Here is a 21,249-nt window from a genome sequence, read left to right on the forward strand (position 1 = left end):
GGGGGATACAACGTAAGGAGGAGGAGGAACTCCCAAACTCTGGAGAGACTGGACACTTTGCGACAGGGCCTGATCACCCTTTGCCGCTCCTCCCACCTGCTTGCGAGTTAGATAGAGTAGGGCGCGAATACCTATCAGTAGTAGTATAGCTAGCTCAAGTAACATGATGCAATGGTGCATCTTATTCCTGTATCTGCTTAACTATGTAACGCTTTATTAACTCTGTCTTTTGTTTGGTTGTATCCTCTCCTGTGGCAAATCTGTCTATATGTTAGATGTTTTTATGTTTTAGTTTCATGAGCCTGTAAGGGTCACGTGTAGGGCTGAGGCAAAGACGCCCCAGAACCCCCAAAAGGGCTTTGACCCAATGACCGGGAAGTTCTGAAAGCAAGCTGCCTCAGCCAGGAAGTGTGGTCCGCTGAACCTCCGTGTTCTACAGGACAGAGTGTTGTGTGTTTGTATGTCACACCATCTTAGTAACCCTTGAGCACTACCCCTGAAATCCGAAATTAACACTTTTTGGAGAAAGGCCTGTTAGGAATTGGGATAGATAATGGCCAATGAATTCCACCAACCCGTGGGCTGTTTTGGATAACTACTGGGAATTAGAAAAACCCCAAGGGGTGCTTCTTTTTCTCTTGGGTGTAATCCTATTCCTTCTGTCGGTAGTGTGCAAGCCACGGTTATACCCAAACCAATCTCCCAACCCTAAAACCACTCCCAGTGTCACGGGCCACCACTACAAACGGCAAACCCCTTCATTTTCCCAGCACGGCCCACTCATCCCCACCTTCGGTTAGAATCTGGAGCACTATTTATTGGCTCCTAACAAATAAATGCAGCAAATACAGTATAAGTTTACAGTGCGCAGTACTGCTATTATTAGTAAATAATGTACTCTGTATACATTTTTGTTTCGTAATATTTAGTATTGTTTTTCTTCAGTGTTATGCATCACTAGGTATACTTCTCTATTATCCAGAATACTGGAATATATGGCAACCTCCTGATCCTGGGGCTGCCAGATACGAAAGAGTTTACTGTATTACAAAAGGAAAAGCAACTCTGCCTATGTGTGGATGTTTTCACTGGAATTGTGAACCCCTCATTCTCCCAACTGCTCTTCGACCGACCACACCATGTAACCAATCTGGGATTTTTATGTAAATAGAATAAAAACAGAGCATTCTTGTGACACTTACACAAAACTGAATATTATAGAGTTTGGCTGAAACATTTACGGAACCTTGGGAGAAACAGACCCTGGCAACGTAAGTTTGGTTTATTGGTATTTTTAAATGGAATTTACATATGTTAAATTTTCTGTTGTAGTGGTTTAAAAATAGTTCTCAACACATGCTGTATTCTGCCACAGGGCATTAGCATATGCCATAAAATTTCACTAATTCTGTTATTCTGCAGTCCTGACATTTTTCCTTTGATAAATGTTTAGCAGCGAGTAGTGCATAAATAGGTCTCCACATTAATATTTCGAAAGCACTTTCCATCTCCGGCTGTCAAACCACTTTAAAAACAATTAATTTGGTTTCGTAACCCCTTGCAGTAGGAAAAAATTATTGTCTTAATTATTCTAGGCCTCAGTTTCTCTGTGTGTTAAATTAAGGGGTTTGCTTAAGAAAACAAATACTCTGAGGCAAGGCTGGCGGTAGATTGCAGATCAGAGGGATTATCATTCTGTCCTCTGATTGCTAAATTATATTAGGTCAGTTTCTGAGAGGTGTTGAGTTTTTACAATTTCCGTATTAGAATACAGGGGATCCTCGTTATAAGTTGCTTCATTGTGTCATTTTGTGTATGAGTCATTAATTAATTCAGGAAAGCAGATTCATTATAAGTCGCACTGATCTGCACTTATATCATTTAGGGACTGAGGGACCAAAAGCCAGAAATCTAGCCGAGCTTTGTGGTGGCCAGGCAGGAGGCGCTGTAGTGCAAGGGCCTTGGAAGTGAGGCCTGACGTCATGGGGGACCTACAGGGAGCAGGTAGGGGAGCAGCAGGGAACTGTGGGGAGCCAGCAAGCTGCAGGGAGCTGGTGGAGACCAACAGGGAGCTGGCAAGGACTGACAGGAACCCTGTGGGGACCAGCAGGGTACTGTGGGGAGCTGGTGGGGGAGCTGCAGGGAGCTGGTGGGGAGCCAGCAAGCTGCGGGGAACTGTGGGGACAGGTGGGGAGCTGCGGGCAGCCGGCTCATCTTTTTTATTTATTTACCCTATTATTTATTTATTATTTTTCTATTTATTTCTATTCTATTTCCATTTTTTTATGGGTTATAGGTACATTATGTATACTACACATTTGTGAACTGTATGTGTTGGGAACGTATCTCAAGCTGATCACGTTATTCCTTATGGATATTAATCCCCCTTTATAAGTTGTTTCACTATAAGTTGCACTATTTAGGAACGTAACCTGGACTTATAACAAGGACTCCCTGTATAATTCAGCACCTTTCAGGACGTTCCCAGGAGCAAAGCTTTTAGTGTACTTCATGTTACAGGCCAGCAGAAGTATTCTGTATGAATCCATGAGGAATAATTCCTGTTTTTTCCCCCAATACTTATCAAAATAACCACTTCATACTTTTGACACTGGACATATATGTGATTATCTGTCTAGGTGCTCTCCGAATTGCCATTTAGGAAGTTGATTCAGATGCCTGGATGAAATCTGAAGACAAAGGCTAAAAGTAAGAGGCAAACTTTTGTACTTTGATGTGCTAAGCTTTAAGAACTAGCGATAGTTTTACCAATATGATCTTAAAGTATTCCCTGCAGTGCAACAAGACCCTTATGCATAAAATGTGTAATCTCTAGAAAGTCTCTAATTATCAACACTTTAAAACTAATCTTCTCTCTCCCTGGGGTTTTCTTAATTACTGCAGCTGCAAAAGTGAGAGGAAAGGCAACTGCCGCTGTCAACTGTGAAGCAGTGAATACGGTCTAGGTTTAATTTTTTAATTTTTGCTGGTGTTTTTTGATAGTTTTTAATGCGCTGTATGTCTCAGAGATGTGAAATTATTTGTAGATGTCTAAGGTTCACATTCAGCTTTAATGGCTACTGCTCTATATGACACGTGGGGGGAAGAACCTATACAAGTATGTAATTAGTGCCTATGTATGAACCCTATGTTGGTGCACTGAGCTAGTTATATCTTCTAGTACTCTATGTTTTGTACTCATGCTAATATTTATTATAGAAATGTATTAGCAATTACACTGTATGAAGCAGCATGTATCTGAGGAGCAAATAAGCTGTGCTCCAAGTCCTAAATAAGGGTGGAGGTGAGTGAAGTGGTGAACTGGGAAAAAAGGAGGGCTGCTTCTCGGTGATGACCCTTACCACTGAGATTGATTTTTGCTATTACGAAACTGGTATCATTGTTGCCCCCCTTTATAATCCTGCCGTTTGCTGGCTCCACTCAAGGCCTGACACATCACAGCCTGGTTGCTTCTGCTTCTCGTCACCTGCAGCCCCTCTCAGTCCCCCTCCCCATTTTACACAACTATACATCTCATACTTATATTTTCCTTTTAAGGTACACAGCTGGCTCCTCTGGGCTGATGGGTCAGAGGCCATGGTCTTTCCTGTTTTTCAATTTAGGCCGAGAGGCTGTGGATGCAGCTAAAGTTGTGTACTTCTGTTAAGGCAGGCTGTATGCAATCCAGTAAATCCCAGTGGTAACTGGTTTAGACTTGCCCAATTTACTTGGTTCCTCGGTTCTTGTCCTGGGGTTAATGTTTTCGCCATTTTGTGCTGAGGCATATTTCTTTATAGTATTTTAAAAGGGTCTCTGGACCCTGCCTCCATCCCACGTACCTCACCGCGTTGTTCAAGTGCCCATGCAATTCACCCTAACATGCCTGAGCGTGGCCTGTCCCTTAGGGGTCACCAGGTTACTTTGCACAGTATCTTGCTGAGGTATGCAAAATATGGATTCTGTTCACTGCTAGGTACAATTAGTGCAGATGTTTCTCATGACATTGGGAAAGTGAAGTATAAAACCAGGTAAGAAAGGACGTGTAAAGTCTGTGGTTGTACAGGGGAATCTGTGGAGTCTTCTATCTTCTTTGCCCTAAACAAGGGGAAAAGAAATAGGAGCAGAACTGAGTGTCTAATCACCACTGCAAGACCACTGTGCCGATTAATACAATATTGTCCAGTCTTTACTGTCCTCATTTTACTTCTGATCAATAGAGCCTCTTTATCTGAGATCTTAGGATAGTTACTATCAAACCTCAATAGCTGGCACTTGCCCAGGAAAGTATTTCAAAAACTCTTCCTGGCTAAAATGATATTGACCTTGTAGCTCTAATTCAAGCAGGCCGTTCTATTTGACTGTGCTGTAGTAAGATTTTCAGTATGACATATCTTTTGTTTGGCTTAGTAATCACACCACAGTTTATTTAAAGCAAAGGCTGATGTGTGTATCTGTGGTTGAGAGAAGCTCCTTCCGAAAGACTGTGTAAATGTAGATTTTATTTCCCTGGATGGGTTTTAGCACAGTCCTGTCTCCATTGACAAATTACACTTTTAGAACATGGCCTTGAGGGAGTTATGTTAACATAACAAACACAGTGTGCTAAACCTTGTGTTTTCTACAATATAGCAATAAATATAAACACAGACAAGTGGAAGTCAACATAGGAACAGAGAGAAAGCCGTGCTAGTCTATTTACTATTAAAACAAAAAAGCAGTCCAGTAGCACTTTAAAGACTAACAAAATAATTTATTAGGTGATGAGCTTTCGTGGGACAGACCCACTTTTTCAGACCATAGCCATACCAGAATAGACTCAACATTTAAGGCGCAGAGAACCAAATTAGTTAGTGTGCAACCTTGACAAGTTCTGCTAACTTTGGAAACTTGGAGCTGGCTATGTTGAGAAACGATAAAAGTATACTGCTTTTCTGGGGTGTATGAGGTACTGTACCAGTCTTCTATAGTGTATGAGGACATTTGGGCAACTCAAAAAGCATAAAGGTGTTCCCCAGATAGGGAAATGTGATGTTACAGGGAATCCCTGGGAGTGCTGTGTTAGCACTATAGAACAATTGTTGAAATATTACCAGCTTGTTAGCCTATGTAGCCTGTGCTGGTTTAATTGTAGTCTGAAACATAGTTTAACATGTAGTTTGAATAAGGCTTTGTGCTGCCTTAGCCATACACCAAGAAGCCATTGTAGAGAGAGGCCGGAGAGGCCTACCGCTTCTTATCTTTCCTGTCACAGTAACTCAGGCAGCCTGCCAGTGAAACGTGGCATGAGGGGCTTTTTGCAAAGTGCATTTCCTTCACCCTGTTATAAGAAAAGTTAAGGTCAGACAGCAAAGATTTACGTACATTTCTTAACATTACTAATATGACCTATTTGCGACTCTTTTCTGATGCCAACTGGTATTCTAGCTTCCCTTACCCACCCTGGCTGGAAAGGTGTGATGTTACCAAATGAATTTGAGCAAAGGTCCCTTAATGGTGTTGTTCCCTCAGGAATACCAGTCCTGGGACTTTTCCTTGCAACAAAGCCTGCTATCAGCTTTGTCCACATATCTATTCTGGTGATACCATCACTGGACCTAACCAGGTTATTCATAGAATCATGGGCACATTCTCATGTTCCTCAACTAACATCATATGTGCCATCACGTGCCAACAATGCCCAGATGCTTTGTATATTGGACAGACTTCAAACTCTCTTAAACAAAGAGTTAATGGGCACAAAACACACATCAAAACATTCCTGATCCACAAACCAGTTAGTCTACATTTTACTGGAGTGGGCCATTCTGTTAATGACTTAAGATTTTGCATCTTATTGAAGAAGAATTTTCAGTCTGCTGTGGAAAGAGAAACTGCTGAACTCTCTTTCATATTCAAATTTGACATATTAACACGTGGTTTGAACCAGGATGCTAATTTTCTGGGACATTACAGGGGCTCTTGGCATACTTGGCTTAATCTAATTCTTGACTTCCCACACCCACTACCCCTCTGCTCTCTGATTTGCTCACCTCGATAATTTTTTTCTGATTTGTCAACTTTGATTACTGTTTTTGGTTCTCTGTGCCTTAAATATTGAGTCTGTTCTGGTATGGCTATGGTCTGAAGAAGTGGGTCTGTCCCATGAAAGCTCATCACCTAATAAATTATTTTGTTCGTCTTTAAAGTGCTACTTGACTGCTTTTTTGCTTTTATCAGAAATTGGTCTTGAGAAACATATATGTTGAGGTCATCAGGAAACTTGGGGTATTGTTGATTGTTAAAGATTCTATGAAATCAGAGTGTAGTTTAGCATCAGTATTTAAGTCCTATAACTTAAAATGGGTGTAAGAACCCCTTGCTGCATGGGGAATGGGTGCTAGATGGAATCTGCACCAAGAGGTGCATCTTTCACCTCTGCCGGTGCGCGCGCGCTCTCTCTCTCTCTCTCTCTCTCTCTCTCTCTCTCTCTCTCTCTCTCTCATCTCTGCTACCAGTATTCTTGGAACAACCTTTTGTTTTTCCTTTTTAACTTGAATTCTACCCACTGCAATAACATCTTCCTCACCCATCAAAGCGAGCTGACCTCGGCTCCTAGAGGGTTCAGAGGAATCAGTGCATATTGCATCCTGCTTGACTAGGATAAGTTTAAACCATAAGTGCAGTTAGTTAAGTAACTTGTATTACCGTTATAACATTGTTGAGTAAAATCTCTGTTTGTAACCAGATATTGACTGTGTTAAACATCTTCAGTTTGTATCTGAGTGCTGCTTGAATACCATTGTGCTGCTAAAATAAACAAACCATAAGTGCTGCTAAAAGTATTGTCTGTGTAATCACTGGAAATCCTGAAAACTCACCTCTAGTTTGAGACACAGTCTGTCTCAGCCTCTTTATGTTAACTCAGGGGAGGTTGGAACCTTAATCTTTAAACGCTAAGTCAGATTGGCGAGCCTTTCCAAATCCGTAAATCATACTATATTTCCCCCCCAAGTAAACACTTCTGCATCTGTAGAAGAAATATTTTTATGAAAACTATGAATGCAAAGCTTCATTTTCATTTTAGATCAGGGGATGCAGATATTTTAGGGATCCATGTTGTGTTACAGTCTTTTCATCCTTCCTTTTTCCTTCTTAGCCTCTCAGGCTGTTCATGTTCCTTTTTTACGTCCCCATTGTCTCTCCGCTCCGTTTTCCCTTTCTTGTTTTGCTTCTCCAAGAAGCAGCAGAGAGGAATGAATGAAGCTGCTGAGCTGCCCTCTGGTAGCTCTTCTTCCCTCTTTAGTGCTGTCTTTCTGTGTATGTCTGTGCTGCATTAAAAAAGCCTTCAGCACTCTACCCGAATCCAGCTCAGTTGATTCAGGATTGGGTTGAGTGACTGAAAAAAGTGTTGCTGTTCCGCCTTGGGCACTGAGACCTGTTTGCTTTTGGGGTTTCAGAGTTGAGAATCTGCCTGAGCATTGACACTGCAACTTTTAGCCCAACAAATTGAGCACCCGTGAGCCCAAGTCACATAACCTGGACCAGCTGTATGACTGTATGATGGGGCTCTTAGTGCACTGTACATGTACCCACTGTGGCCATGATCATGGGCTGGAGTTCTAGGCGGCAGTCTAAGCGGCAGGTGCTGGCAGGGGAGATAAAGAGAAGGATTGTTCTTCTGCTTCATGGACAAGAAACTAGTTTTACTGCAGTGCAGACTAGGTGAGGCCAGCCCCAGTTGGGGTTGTACTGCTGAGATCATCCAGTGCTCTCCCTTTAGACCAGGGATGAGCAAATTTTTTACATTGGGCTTCAAAGAGGTGTGATAAGGTAAACACAACTCCTTTCTGGGACAGAATATCATATCTTACATGCCTCTGCCACTGTTGATATAGGAGAACAACGAGAAGTCCTGTGGCACCTTATAGACTAACAGATATTTTGGACCATAAGCTTTCATGGGCAAAGACCCAAGAATTTCTTAAGTGACCCTTGTATGTAATCATGCTTTTAAAACAGGGAAATAAAATGCTATATGGTGCACTAGCAGATATGTTTCAAAACAAAATGGTTCCAGAATTTTCTTAGATGAGGGAGTTGGTTATCAGTTGGCAAATATTAAGTTATTAATTGTTGTGTGATGGTGCCTGGGTATTCCATCAGAGGATCGGGACATCATCGGTAGGGCCTTTACAAACATAAAGAGGAGAGTTCTTGCCCCAGAGATCTGCTTTGGAGGATAGAGTCATAATTCAAAATGATCTGGATAAATTGGAGAAATGGTCTGAGGTAAACTAGATGAAGTTTAATAAGGACAAATGCAAGTGCTCCTCTTGGGAAGGAACAATCAGTTTCACACATACAGAATAGGGAGAGACTGTCTAGGAATGACTACAGCATAAAGGGATCTAGGAGTTATAGTGGACCACAAGCTAAATATGAGTCAGCAGTGTGATGCTGTTGCAAAAAAACCAAACATGATTCTGGGATGCATTGACAGGTGTGTTCTGAACAAGACACAAGAAGTCATTCTTCTGCTCTACGCTGCGCTGGTTAGGCCTCAGCTGGAGTATTGTGTCCAGTTCTGGGCACCGCAGTTCAAGAAAGGTGTGGAGAAATTAGAGAAGGTCCAGAAAAGAGCAACAAGAATGATTAAAGGTCTAGAGAACGTGACCTATGAAGAAAGGCTGAAAGAATTGGGCTTGTTTAGTTTGGAAAAGAGGAGATTGAGGGGAGACAAGATAGCGGTTTTCAGGTATCTAAAAGGGTGTCATAAGGAGGAGGGAGAAAACTTGTTCTTCTTGGCCTCTGAGGACAGAACAAGAGGCAATGGACTTAAACTGCAGCAAGGGAGGTTTAGGTTGGACATTAGGAAAAAGTTTCTAAGTGTCAGGGTGGTCAAACAGTGGAATAAATTGCCAAGGGAGGTTGTGGAATCTCCATCACTGAAGATATTTAAGAACAGGTTAGATAGATGTCTATCAGTGATGGTTTAGACAGTACTTGGTCCTGCCATTGGGGCAGGGGGCTGGACTTGATGGCCTCTTGAGGTCCCTTCCAGTCCTAGTGTTCTATGATTCTATCTCACAATTTATAACAATAACAGACAGGATGCAAGAGGATGAGAGGAGAGAAAAATTGGGTGGAGAATAGTGACATAGAAATTAATTAAACTTACGCAGTTATTGCTCCTCTGTTTTTCAGAGAGCATGAGGCTATATTGTTGAAGGAACTTAATACAGTTAGGGACTTCTGGCTACAAGGTGATGCCCTAGTTGTCTGCAAAGTAGGTACAGTTTGATGCCTCTCTGAGCACCCAATACAGCTGGAAAGAGAAGGTGACAGCATGGACAGAACTGAGGAGAAATACCAATGAACTGTTTCTTGATTCATTATTTATGGCTTTCATTCCTGTTTTAGGCTGTCGACAAAATGGAAGTAGAAGAAACCAATAGAGTTAAAGTGCAGAAAAATAAAAGATCAAATGAGAAGTCACCATATGTGCCTGCTGCTTGGTCAGAAACAAATCCGTTGAAAAAATTTACTATCCCTAAAATAAGGAGGACGGCTGATAAAGGTATAGTAAACTGGTAACACAAGTCAAAACTGAGCATTGTTATCAAGTGAAAATAGCACATGACTGAGAGTAAGTGATGTTTGTTATTCCAAAGCTGCATCAATAAATGGTAACACCTCAAAGTCTTGAAATCAAGTGATTTATTTCATATCTAGTACCTTCCACATGTTGTGAACCAGACTGATTAAAGCTCAGAAAAACCTGTCTGCTACAGATAACAAAAATCTTTCATTTAAAATACAGATTTTATGTTTTTGTCTATTTTTGTTCACATATTCAGAAAGCCCTTCTCAAATGTCATGTATTCTGTAACATAAAAGCCCATACATGGCGTTAGAGAGAGAATTTGCCAGTTCGGCAAATAGAGGAGATGTTTCCTGTTAAAGTCAGGTACTATAGAGTAGTGACTTAGCCTATGTCTACACTAGACATAGCTGACAGCAGATACGCAATTTCAGCTACGCCAATTGCTTAGCTAAAACTGACTTATCTGTGGTCGACTTCCATGTCTGTCCACACAGGGGAAGGTTGACGGGAGTGTTTCTCCCTTTGACCTTTCTTATTCCTCACCTTTTGTGAGGAGTACAGGGGTCGACTTTGACTCCTGAGAGCATCATTTCGTGCAAGTGTGAAATCAAACCCCAGAAGATTTACCCTGAGGGAGTCGATCTTCCACAGTAGTGTAGATGTAGCCTGAGGAACACTGGCCTTTAACTTAGCCACTTGGTAAGCCTCAGTTATTTTCTCTGCCTGCCATTGGTCCAGGAGTATAGTACCAATTCTTATGGGGGCTTTGTGTGATTGTATTGTGTAGAAAGGTTTAATTTAGTTAGTTATGGTCTCTAACACATGTTGGTATGGTTATCGTGAGTGAGTTGTGCTGAGCTTTCTGTCAGACTATTGGTCTGCCAGGCACATAATCCAATTTACCACAATGTGCTGGGCAATATGTAGTTGTCCTCCCCCTTTGCTGGAATTCAGCTGAGTCCAGCGGTGCACCAGTCCAAGGCGTGTGCCTCAGTCACTCCATCAAGTGGTGTGTATGCAGGCTTGGCTCCGTAGGCACCATGGGTCTCCCTCACATGGAGAGTTGTGAGGAGAAAGTGGATTTCTACTCCCACCAGTAGTCAGGGAGGAGGCTGGACTCAAGGTAAAGGGACAAGAGGTAATAACAAATCTCCAAGCCTCCCTAGCTTGTGGTGTAAAGAAAAACTTGGTGTGTGTTCTTTGTTGATATATATTTACTGAAGAGTCTCCTCACTTGTATCCTCCAGTTGATTTTCCTGTTCTTCTGTAGTATCTCAAACTGGAATAGGGCTGTCAGACATTTGGTGCCCAGACTCCTTCTCTGGCCCACAGCTTCACTCTTCCTTTGTTCTGTGGAGTGTGATATATCCTCGCTCCCTGCGTCTGAAATAACGCCAGCATGAGGTCACTGAGAGCTCCATGCCAGTCCCAAGCCTGGATGAAGGAGGAAGATTGGTCAGATGTCTGTCATTTGGTCAGAAAACGAAACAAAGCATGAAGCAGGAGTTGGATTCCTTCTTAGCAAAACAGCTAGAAGAGCATTATTAGGATACAAACCAGTGAGTGCAAGAATGATGGTCATGCGATTCGAAGCAAAACTGATCTACATCTCAGTCATTCAGGTGTATGCACCCACGTCGGACAGTATTGAGGAAGAGATTGAGCTATTCTATAAAGACTTGACAAAGACAGTGGAGGAGATACTGAAGAAAGATGTGTTGATCATTGGAGGAGATTGAAATGCGAAGGTTGGAACAGATAATGAAGGTTGAGAGAGAGTCATGGGAAGGTTTGGATATGGAGAAAGAAACGAACGAGGTGAGAAACTGCTAGAGTTTGCTACAGAGCACGAGATGGTGATCTGCAACATGAGATTCCAACAAAAGAACTGTAGGAAGTGGACATGGCGATCAAATGATGGGAAGTCCAAGAACATGATAGATATGATTTTGATAAGAAGAAGATGGATAACATCAGTACAGCAATGCCGAACTTTCCAAGGAGCCGATATAGACTCAGACCACAGTCTAGTGATCACAAACATCAAGATAAAACTCAAAAGAAAATGTAAGACGCCGTTTAAGAAAAGAAGAGAGGTGGCGAGACTATGTGAGGAAGAAACAGGGAATGCATACAGAACAGTGCTCAAAGAGAAGATTAAGAATATCACCACAGAGAAAGACCTACATAAGAGAGTTGCAGGGATAGCCACTGCTATACAAGAGGCAACTGAGCAGACTGTTCCAGAAGAAGAGAAGATCAATAAGAAGTGGATTACCCAAAAGACACTGAAGTTGGTTCAAGAGAAGAGAGTGTTGAAGATCAAAAGAGATGTTTCTGAGATGGCAGAACAGCAATATAGGATGAAATGCAATGAGGTAAGGAAAGCAGCCAGAAAGGAGATCAGGAGATAAGGAGAAATGATTAGAAGAGCAATGTGAAGATATCGAGAGGTATTACGGTGAATGTAAGACCAGGGAAGTGTATAAGACAATTAGGAATATTAATAGGAAATGGCAACTGAAGCAGATGGCGGTCAAAGATGAGAAAGAAGAAGTGCTCATGAACAGGGAGAAGACTGTGAAGCAATGGATGAGATATTTCACTGATCTTTACAAAGCACAGTTGGACCCAAGTGTCCCAGAGAGACTGATTGAAGAATTGAAAGAGATATCCCCTGTAAGCATCAAAAGCGAGACCAATATTTCGAACGAGGAAGTAGAAAAAGCAGTGAAACGACTGAAGAACAACAAGAGCCCTGGAAATAAGATCACGGGAGAGATGATCAAATATGGCAGAGAAAGCATGATTCAGGAAATACAGCAACTATGTAATATAGCATGGAAAGAAGGGAAGGTGCCTAAGGAATGGACAAGATCTGTGCTAGTGACGGTACCCAAGAAAGGAAGTACATTGGAGTGCAAGAACTACAGAACGATTGCCCTAACAAGTCATCTAGATAAAGTGCTGCTGAAGATACTGACTGAGAGATTAAGATCATCGATAGAATAACTATAGCAGACGAGCAAGCAGGGTTCAGAAAAGATAGAAGTACCATACAGCAGATATTGGCATAAGACTGATAGCAGAGAAAGCTCGACGAAAGAGCAAAAACATATACACTTGCTTCGTCGATTTTCAAAAGGCATGTGACAGTATAGATCAGAAAGTGACTTGGGCAGTGTTGGAGTCATACGGAGTGGATAGCAGACTGATAGAGTTGTTGAAGGATGTCAGTGATAATGCGGAGGCAGCGGTAAGAACATGCGGGGAGTCAAGAAGTTGGTTTAAAACAAGTAGAGGTACGAGTCAAGGAGATTCAATATCGCCAAGTATCTTCATCGCACATCTGGAGAGAGCAATGGACAAGATCAACGAAGAGGTAGAAGGGATATCTGTGCACGGGGAAAAGAATTAACAACTTGAGGTTCGCCAACAATATAGTTATTATTGAGGAAGATGAGGAGAAGCTAGCAAAAACAGTATGGGTGTTAAACAAAGAAGGGAAGCGGTATGGACTGATTATGAACATCGATAATACAAAAAGAATGGTATTTGGAGATAAGGAAATAGAAAGCAAGATCAGTGTTGATTGTGTTGAACTAGAAAATGTACAGAAGTTCACATATCTGGAGAGCAACATAATGTACGATCTAGACTGTAAGAAGGAAATAGCGACTAGAATAGTGAAAGCAAGAGTGAGTTTGAAGGCGATGGATAAGATCTGGAAAAGCAAAGCGATTGGCCTAAGAACAAAGCTGGGCGTCTTAAAAACGTGTGTATTCAGCAGCATGTTGTACAGATGTGAGACATGGGTGATAACGAAAGATTCGAAAAGAAGAATATTGGTGTTTGAAAGTAGTTGTTATAGAAAGATCCTGAGAATAGGATGGATGCAGAAGGTCACCAATGAGGAATTATATAGAAAGATATGCCGAAAGAGAACCTGCTGGAGAAGGTTATAAAACAGAAGCTACAACTATTTGGACATATTTGCAGAATGAACAACGAATGAAAAATCGAGACTCTAGTATTCAGCATAATGGATGGTTTGAAGAGGAGGGGCAGACCCCACAAAGAATGGATAGACGATATAGTAGATTGGTGCAGAGATAGTCTACAGAAACTAAGCCACTCTGCACTGGATAGGGAAAGATGGAAGGAAATAGTGACAGAGGCATCAGACACCAGCGGGTGCTGAGCCCACGGTTATTGATGATGATGATGATGATTGATGATGATGATGTGTCCAAAGTACTATACCTTTGAAATCACCCTCTACCTGGGGAAACAGGCCAGGGGCTGCTCCACTTCCTAGCAGCTGCGTATTTGTCCAGAGCCCAACCATAGTGAGTACCTCCAGGCCTGATTACGGCAGCTTACCTCACCTAAGAGCCCTGAACATGGTTGGGGTGGTACAAAATGCAGATCCTGGCCTGTCTATGGATGTGTCAGCTGACTGTTCTATTCTCTGTAATGGCTTTCTGTTGCACATGAAACATTGATCATAATTTTAATGCCGGTATTCTAATCCTTCCATGCGATTGATCCTAGCTACCTGGGAGAATCTCTTTGTTCTCTATGAGCACCGTCTGTTACAACAGAAAGGTTCCTTAAAAGCAATGAGCTGCGCCATTATGGCAGCGTCTACACGTGCACGCTACTTCAAAGTAGCAGCGCCAACTTCGAAATAGCGCCCGTCATGGCTACAAGTGTTGGGCTCTATTTTGAAGTTGAAATCGACGTTAGGCGGCGAGACATCGAAGTCGCTAACCCCATGAGGGGATAGGAATAGCACCCTACTTCAAAGTTGAACGTCGAAGTAGGGCACGTATAGACGATCTGCGTCCCACAACATCGAAATAGCGGGGTCCGCCATGGCGGCCATCAGCTGAGGGGTTGAGAGACGCTCTCTCTCCAGCCACTGCGGGGCTCTATGGTCACTGTGTGCAGCAGCCCTTAGCCCAGGGCTTCTGGCTGCTGCTGCTGCAGCTGGGGATCCATGCTGCATGCACAGGCTCTGCAACCAGTTGTCAGCTCTGTGGATCTTGTGTTGTTTAGTGCAACTGTGTCTGGGAGGGGGCCTTTAAGGGAGCGGCTTGCTGTTGAGTCCGCCCTGTGACCCTGTCTGCAGCTGTTCCTGGCACCCTTATTTCGATGTGTGCTACTTTGGTGTGTAGACGTTCCCTCGCAGCGCCTATTTCGATGTGGTGCTGCCCAACGTCGAAGTTGAACATCGACGTTGCCAGCCCTGGAGGACGTGTAGACGTTATTCATCGAAATAGACTATTTCGATGTCGCTACATCGAAATAAGCTATTTCAATGAAGCGTGCACGTGTAGACGTAGCCTATGTGAGGCATATGAGACAGAATGGTCTCAGCAGCTGAGCCATTTACTTAGGCAAAATAATTATCATGAGAAAAGGCCTCAGAACAGACAGGAAAAGCACATTGTTTTAACTTGTGCCGTGCTGCCTTATCTTAATGCTTGCCATAATCAATTTAACAGACTTAAGACTTGTCTACACATAAATCACTGTGAAGACAAGACCTATGCCAACAGGAGGGATAATCAGGAGAATTTTGCCATCAGCTTGCCTGTCTCCACTGGTGGTTATTTTTCTTTAATTGCATTGGTCTGGGTCGTGGATTTTTCCCGCCTCTGAGTGAGATAGTTATGCCAACACAATTTCCAAGCATAGACCAGGCCTTAGCAAGCTTGTTATCCATAAAATCTACTTATGTCTTTCTGCAAAGGATATTGGAAACCGTGTCAAATATTCATCACGTCCTTTGTCATGTTTCTAGTTTCTTTAACACCCTGCTACACTAATCAGAGGGAGTATAGTAGCATCAATCATACCCTGAGCCAGTCCCGCCTCAACACAGGATGTGACCTGCAGTCTATGTGGCAGTTTGGCGAGATAAAACTGGTGCACAATGAGGATCTGGAAAAGAAATTTGCTGCAAAGAGGTAGGTATCATGAAATGAATGGCAGCGAATTCACCGTGGTGACTTTTCATGATATCTTTCTGCTCCTAATATTGTTCTTTCGCCTTTCTCCCTGGCTCACTTTACAAAGTGTCATCATATTGGATATGCTTGCTGCATACCATGACTTCTATTACTTTATTTTGTTTTAAATTTCATCCCAGCTTTTCCTTTTCTTGGTCTCTCTACTTGTTCTTTATTTACAATATCTTCAGGGGACCATGAGTCATGTTCTCTGTCTTGATACATTCCCTCTGCAAAGTTTAGCCCTGTCCATCCTGCAGTGGGTTGGATCACAGAGATCCCCTTGGCATCGGAGGGTTCTGATTGTACAAATGGGCCTGCCTACCTGTCCTGCTGAGCCAGAAGCTGTGGTCTCCCCCAGCAGAGGCACAGAGTTAGGGTAACAACCCCCAGAAGTTGAACCCCTCAGCTGCAGGAGGGCTCAGTTACAGGGACTTGTCACCATCCAGGAGCACCATTCCAATGGGGTCAAAACCTCAAATAAATACACCTTACTCTGCATGAGTTTTACACAGCAGAAGCTCATAGAGCTCAGTCCCTTTATCAATGAAAGAGAGAGATGCACAGCTGTCTTGCCCCCTTCCCTTTTCCCCCTCCTGCCTTGGGTACAGTTTTTTACCCTCAGTTTGATAATAAACCACAGTGATTTTATTAAGCATAAGAAGTGTAATTTCAGCAGCTGCCAGCGATGACAGACGGATCAAAGTAAGTTACTAAGCCAGTGGTAGGCAACCTCCAGGCCACATGCAGTCCACTGGGGCTCCACCTGCAGCTGGTGGACCCCCACTTTGCCCCCTCCTCCAAGCACCTCTTGTGCACTGGGGCACCGGAGCCCCGCCCTTACCTGCTCCCCGCCCTTCCTCCCAGTACTTTCGGAGGCACAAATTGCCTGATTCACACTCCATCCCTGCTCCTTCCCAGAGCTGTTCCCCTTCACATGCTTCACCCTGAAGATTTTGCATTGGGGATGCCACTCTGGCAGCAGAAGACCCTAAACATCTATCAGTAGGGCTGTTTGGTGCAGCAGCAGGATCATGGTTGGCTGTGGGCTCAGCTTGGCTGTGGGGAGGGCAGAGCAGGGCCAGTAGGATCCAGGAGTATGTATAATGTAGACTTGTATTATCTTTGCAGATCTTTGACGCTTCATGGCTGTGTTAGCTGTCGAAGCATGTAACCTCTTTTTATTTCACGGCTAGGGCCAGCATGCGTGAAGAAGGAAGGCAAGGCAGAGAACTTGAGGAACATTTTTGCTTTTTAGTGCTGCCATGGGTTGAGGTCTCCAAAATTTACCAGGGTGGAATACAGACCGGCGAGTCTCTGATGAAGGAATTAGGAAATCCCCTCCTTGGCGTTTATTTGTTGAGACATGTTGATGTTGCTTTGAATTATGCAAATAAGAGATTGACTGGTGCAGAACACATCCTGATTTTCAAGGTAGGTACCATGTAAAGAGTTAGTGGGGATATTCCCAAAAGTGCACAATTATTCTAGCCGCCTGTAACAGGGCAGGCTGCTATTTTACCTTGGGATCCTTCACGAGCAGTCTTGGTCACCTCTTGGTTGTTGCCTACACCTGTGTGAGTTTTTATTTGTTACCACCATCTCTGGGAAGCACATCTCCCGGCCGTGTCCTTCTGCCCTCAGTTACAATTGTGATCTCTGGGCAGCAAGTCTGCCAGCAGCATCCTCATGTCACAGCCTCTGCGCAGCCCTTTCACCTTCCGGGTCCTTTTGCCACCATTAGAATCCACTGGGAACACTTCTACATGCAGCGTCCTTCCACCACTGTCACAATCCACCTGCTGCCCTCAGCCACCATTGTGAGCCCCATGCAGCACTTCCACACTGTCACAGTCCCTGGGCAGCATTACCACCTGCAGCGTCCTTCCGCCCTCAGCCTCTGAGACAGTCCCATGCAGAGTCTCTGCTTTTGCATCCTTCTGCCCTGCACTTATACCTTAGAAAAAGGAAGCAATTGGACAGCAAGAGACCTGTCTTCCCCTGAGCTCCATTAGTATTCTCTCTTCCCCTTGTGCTCCCGTCCTGTGTTTAACTATTTTTTCATTTGATTGGATAATTAGGTCCTCACCTCATCCGCCCAGAGTCTGATTAGTTCATAGCTGTTGCCTTCTCAATTAGGCCTTCTCTGTGGGAACTGGTTGGTATCTACTGACCGGAGCGCTGGCTCTCAGCACACAGTCACAGAGCCTAAGTGTTGTTTTCCAATGTTACTGCAGAGCCTCCCTGACTTTTAGTGGGAGATATAGTCCTAAGTGACTCTTCTGCTTCTTGGGTTCCTAGACCACATAAGCACTCTGAAAGATGTTATCCTGGTGGATGCTGTTTCAAGCTAATTGCTTTGTGGTGCTTATGAGTCAGTTTGCCTCCATTGTATTGTGTGCATTCTGCAGACAGAAGCTATGGAGAGGTTGGAATACAGACCATGATGATGAAGGAAGGATTTAAAATAAGAATAAGTGTGGAGGTAGATTCAGAGTCATCCTGTCTGTAGGATGGTTTGGGGCAGCCACCCCCGGTCCTGCCCTTTGGTGGAGCCCTGCAGCAGCTGGCTCAGTCATTACACTGATGAGTCCCAGGTTGGCTAGGGGGTTATGTTGGGGAAGAAGTCTGGTGCAGGGCGGGAGCAGGGGTTGGCCCCCATCCTGTGCTCATTTTGACAATGGGAGCTGGAGCAACCTAGAACTCTGTTCCACAGCACCCCATCGCGCTCTCCCAGCCTGCTGCACTTGGCTTCACTGTGGCAGTGGGAAGCATAGCACCTCCTACCCAGACGCCTCCACTTCCTGTCACCATGGAGAAATGAGCTGCAGCAGGCTAGGAGGGGACAGTGGGTCAGACTGGAGCAGTCTCTTGGTCCTCTCTGGCTGAGTGCGGGAGGCCAAACCCTGCTGCCACCCAGTGCCAGACCCCTGTAGTCATCTGGTTTGCATGCTGGTAGAGAGGTGGGGTAGGGAGAGGGCTGTCCGAGACCCTGCATCTCCCTAGGGACAGCCCTGGGCGAATCCATTCCCTAGTATCTGACTATGCTGACAATGAAAGCCTTAAAAACTATTTTTATTACTTGAAGTTCCTTAGGTCAGTTTTCCTAAAGTGTGGTACACATACCACCAGTGAAGACAAAAAGGTTCTCTGTACCTTAAATATTGAGTCTGTTCTGGTGTGGCTATGGTCTGAAGAAGTTGGTCTGTCCCATGAAAGCTCATCACCTAACAAATTATTTTGTTAGTCTTTAAAGTGCTACTTGACTGCTTTTTGTTTTGATAGTATATAGACTAGCACAGCTCCCTCTCCGTTACTATACCACCTGTGGTACACAAACAGATTTCAAGGGGTACACGGCAGAAAATAAATGACTAATAATCAGGAGATAAGCACTGGGACAGCACTTAGAGAGGGAGTATGTCCATGAAACTGAAGTGTCAAAAGGGATATGCGAATTTTTTTAGTTTGGGAAACACTGAATGAGGTAGTTAATTATTATTTCTTGGAAACGGTTCCCTTCAGTTGTGTTCCTAATTTTCTTGGATTCCACTAGAAACAGGTAGTGTATGATTACTTTAACCTAAACGATGACAAATCAGTTTGGCAGATCCTTTTTAAAATCTTTTGCTTTATTTGAGCAGGTTCTCTTTGGAAAAGTTAAAAAAATTCAGCCTCCTGTGGGTAAAAAGAAAGTTGCTCTGGACCCTACACCAAACTTTGATTGCCATATGTCTAGAATTGCTCCTACACTTAAAGAGCCAGTTGATCTGCAGGCCATTGGCTCATCGGTATGTTGACTTTCTATTTTACTTGGTTTGCTTACTCATGATTTAAATAGAATTCTAATAAATCATTTTTCCTTGTTCCCACAATGGAAGCACATATGAGAATAAAATGCTAGGACCAGATTCATTGGTACGCTATCTGCTTTGTGCCATATCACTGACTCAAAGTAACTGTGAAGTCTGCTTTGTTGGAGGGTTAGGATGGGCCTATTCTTGGCAGTCACTCAATAATGAGTAGGACGTCTTCATGTCACCCTCCTGTTTGGGAGTCTGTTGATGGCTGATCAGCCTGATTCAGGAGGTTCAGCTCTTAGCACAGAAGAGACAGGTGTTAGTAGCTGTTGGAAGGGCCCGGGGCAGTTTTTTACGCTCTTTTCTTCTTCTCTGCCTCTCCTCATCTGCACTGTGGCAGGACTTCTCAAATTGTGCCACTCCCTCATGGATTACCGTTCTCCACTGGGGACAATCTTGGGCAAGGTTCTCCCAAGAGATATTTAGGATTCTCCTGAGGCAGTGTTGATGATATTGTTCAAGCGTCTTCACATGATGCTTGTATGTTGTGCAGGTTTCACATGCATATAGTAGCATTGGAACAACCACTGCACTGTATACAAGAAGCTTTGTCTTGGGATAGATGTCTTGGTTCTCGAAGGCCCTTTGTCTCAGGTGGGCAAGAGCAGAGTTTGCATGTCTCAGACAATGCTGGATTTCCTCATCAGTGTTGACTTGAGCAGAACAATGACTTCCAAGTTATGGGAAGTGTTCCGTGTTTTCCATCAGTTCTCCATTGACTTCAATAGAAGGCAGATGAGATTGGTGAAAGTTGGTGGAGTATCTTAGTCTTCGTGATGTTCAGTGTGAGGCCAAGATTCTTGTATGCTTCAGTGAAGGCACGTAAGATGGTTCTGAAGGGCTGTGGGAGAAAGGACAACAACCATATTGCTATCCATGTACTGGAGCTCCATGATGGAGGCTGTGGAGGTCTTGCTTTTAGGCTTCTGTCTCCTGAGGTTGAAGAGCGTCCCATTCATTCTATAGACAATCTTCACACCATCTGGAAGCTTTCCATCAAAGAGGTGAAGGGTCATGGTGATGAAGATGCACAACAGTGATGGGGCAATGACGCAGCCTTATTGACTCCTGTTTTAACCTCAAAGGGGTCGTTTTGAGATCTGTTGTTGCTCAATACTGTTGCAGTCATGTTGTTGTGAAGCATCCTTAAAATGCTAATGATTTTTTGTGGGTAGCTGATCTTTGAAAGTCTGGTCCACAGGGCGCTACGAATGACTGAGTCAAATGCTTTGGTCAGGTCGAAGAAATTCTTACATAAGGCTTGGTTGTGTTCACAACATTTTTCTTGAAGTTGCTGGGCATTGAAGATTATGTCCACTGTTCCTCGGAATGGTTGGAAGCAACACTGGGATTCTGGGAGAATTTCTTCTGAGAGTGGCAGGATTAGGATTGTGAGGATTCAAGCTAAGATTTTCCCTGCTGTTGCCAGGAGGGAGATGCAACAATAGTTTCCACTGTCCAACTTGTCACCCTTCTTGAAAAGACTGACAATGAGTGTGTGTCTGAAATCTTGTGGCAACTGCTGTCTATCCCAGATGGTGAGAATCAGGAGGTGGAGCTGTTTGTGGAGCTCTGGCCCACCTTTTTGAAGACTTTGGTGGGGATCCATCTAGTCTGGTTGCCTTGTTGCACTTCATTGCTTTGATGGCAGCTTGGACCTCACTCAGAGTAGGAAGTGTTGCAAGATCATCTCTAGGTGGTTGCTAAGGGATTTGGTCAAGGGATTCTAGGACGACGGTGAAGGGGGCGGTTCAAGAGCTCACAGTGCTCCCTCCAGCAAGAACCAATA

General features: G+C 43.7%; 1 protein-coding gene across 5 annotated transcripts in view; it reads left to right on the forward strand.

Moving 5' to 3' along the window:
- Positions 1–21,249, forward strand: part of TEX15 (testis expressed 15, meiosis and synapsis associated) — a 74,628-nt gene that overhangs the window by 14,922 nt on the left and 38,457 nt on the right. For all 5 annotated transcript variants that reach the window (XM_074993845.1, XM_074993843.1, XM_074993842.1 and 2 more), the window contains exons 2-6: positions 2,640–2,709; positions 9,400–9,556; positions 15,393–15,558; positions 16,797–17,034; positions 19,245–19,391. In XM_074993845.1, the coding sequence (XP_074849946.1) occupies positions 9,412–9,556; positions 15,393–15,558; positions 16,797–17,034; positions 19,245–19,391 (696 nt within the window). In that variant the 5' untranslated portion in view covers positions 2,640–2,709; positions 9,400–9,411. The remainder of the gene's footprint in view (positions 1–2,639; positions 2,710–9,399; positions 9,557–15,392; positions 15,559–16,796; positions 17,035–19,244; positions 19,392–21,249) is intronic.

This window comes from Carettochelys insculpta, chromosome 4, assembly GCF_033958435.1.
Source record: "Carettochelys insculpta isolate YL-2023 chromosome 4, ASM3395843v1, whole genome shotgun sequence".
Taxonomy (NCBI): Eukaryota; Metazoa; Chordata; order Testudines; family Carettochelyidae; genus Carettochelys; species Carettochelys insculpta.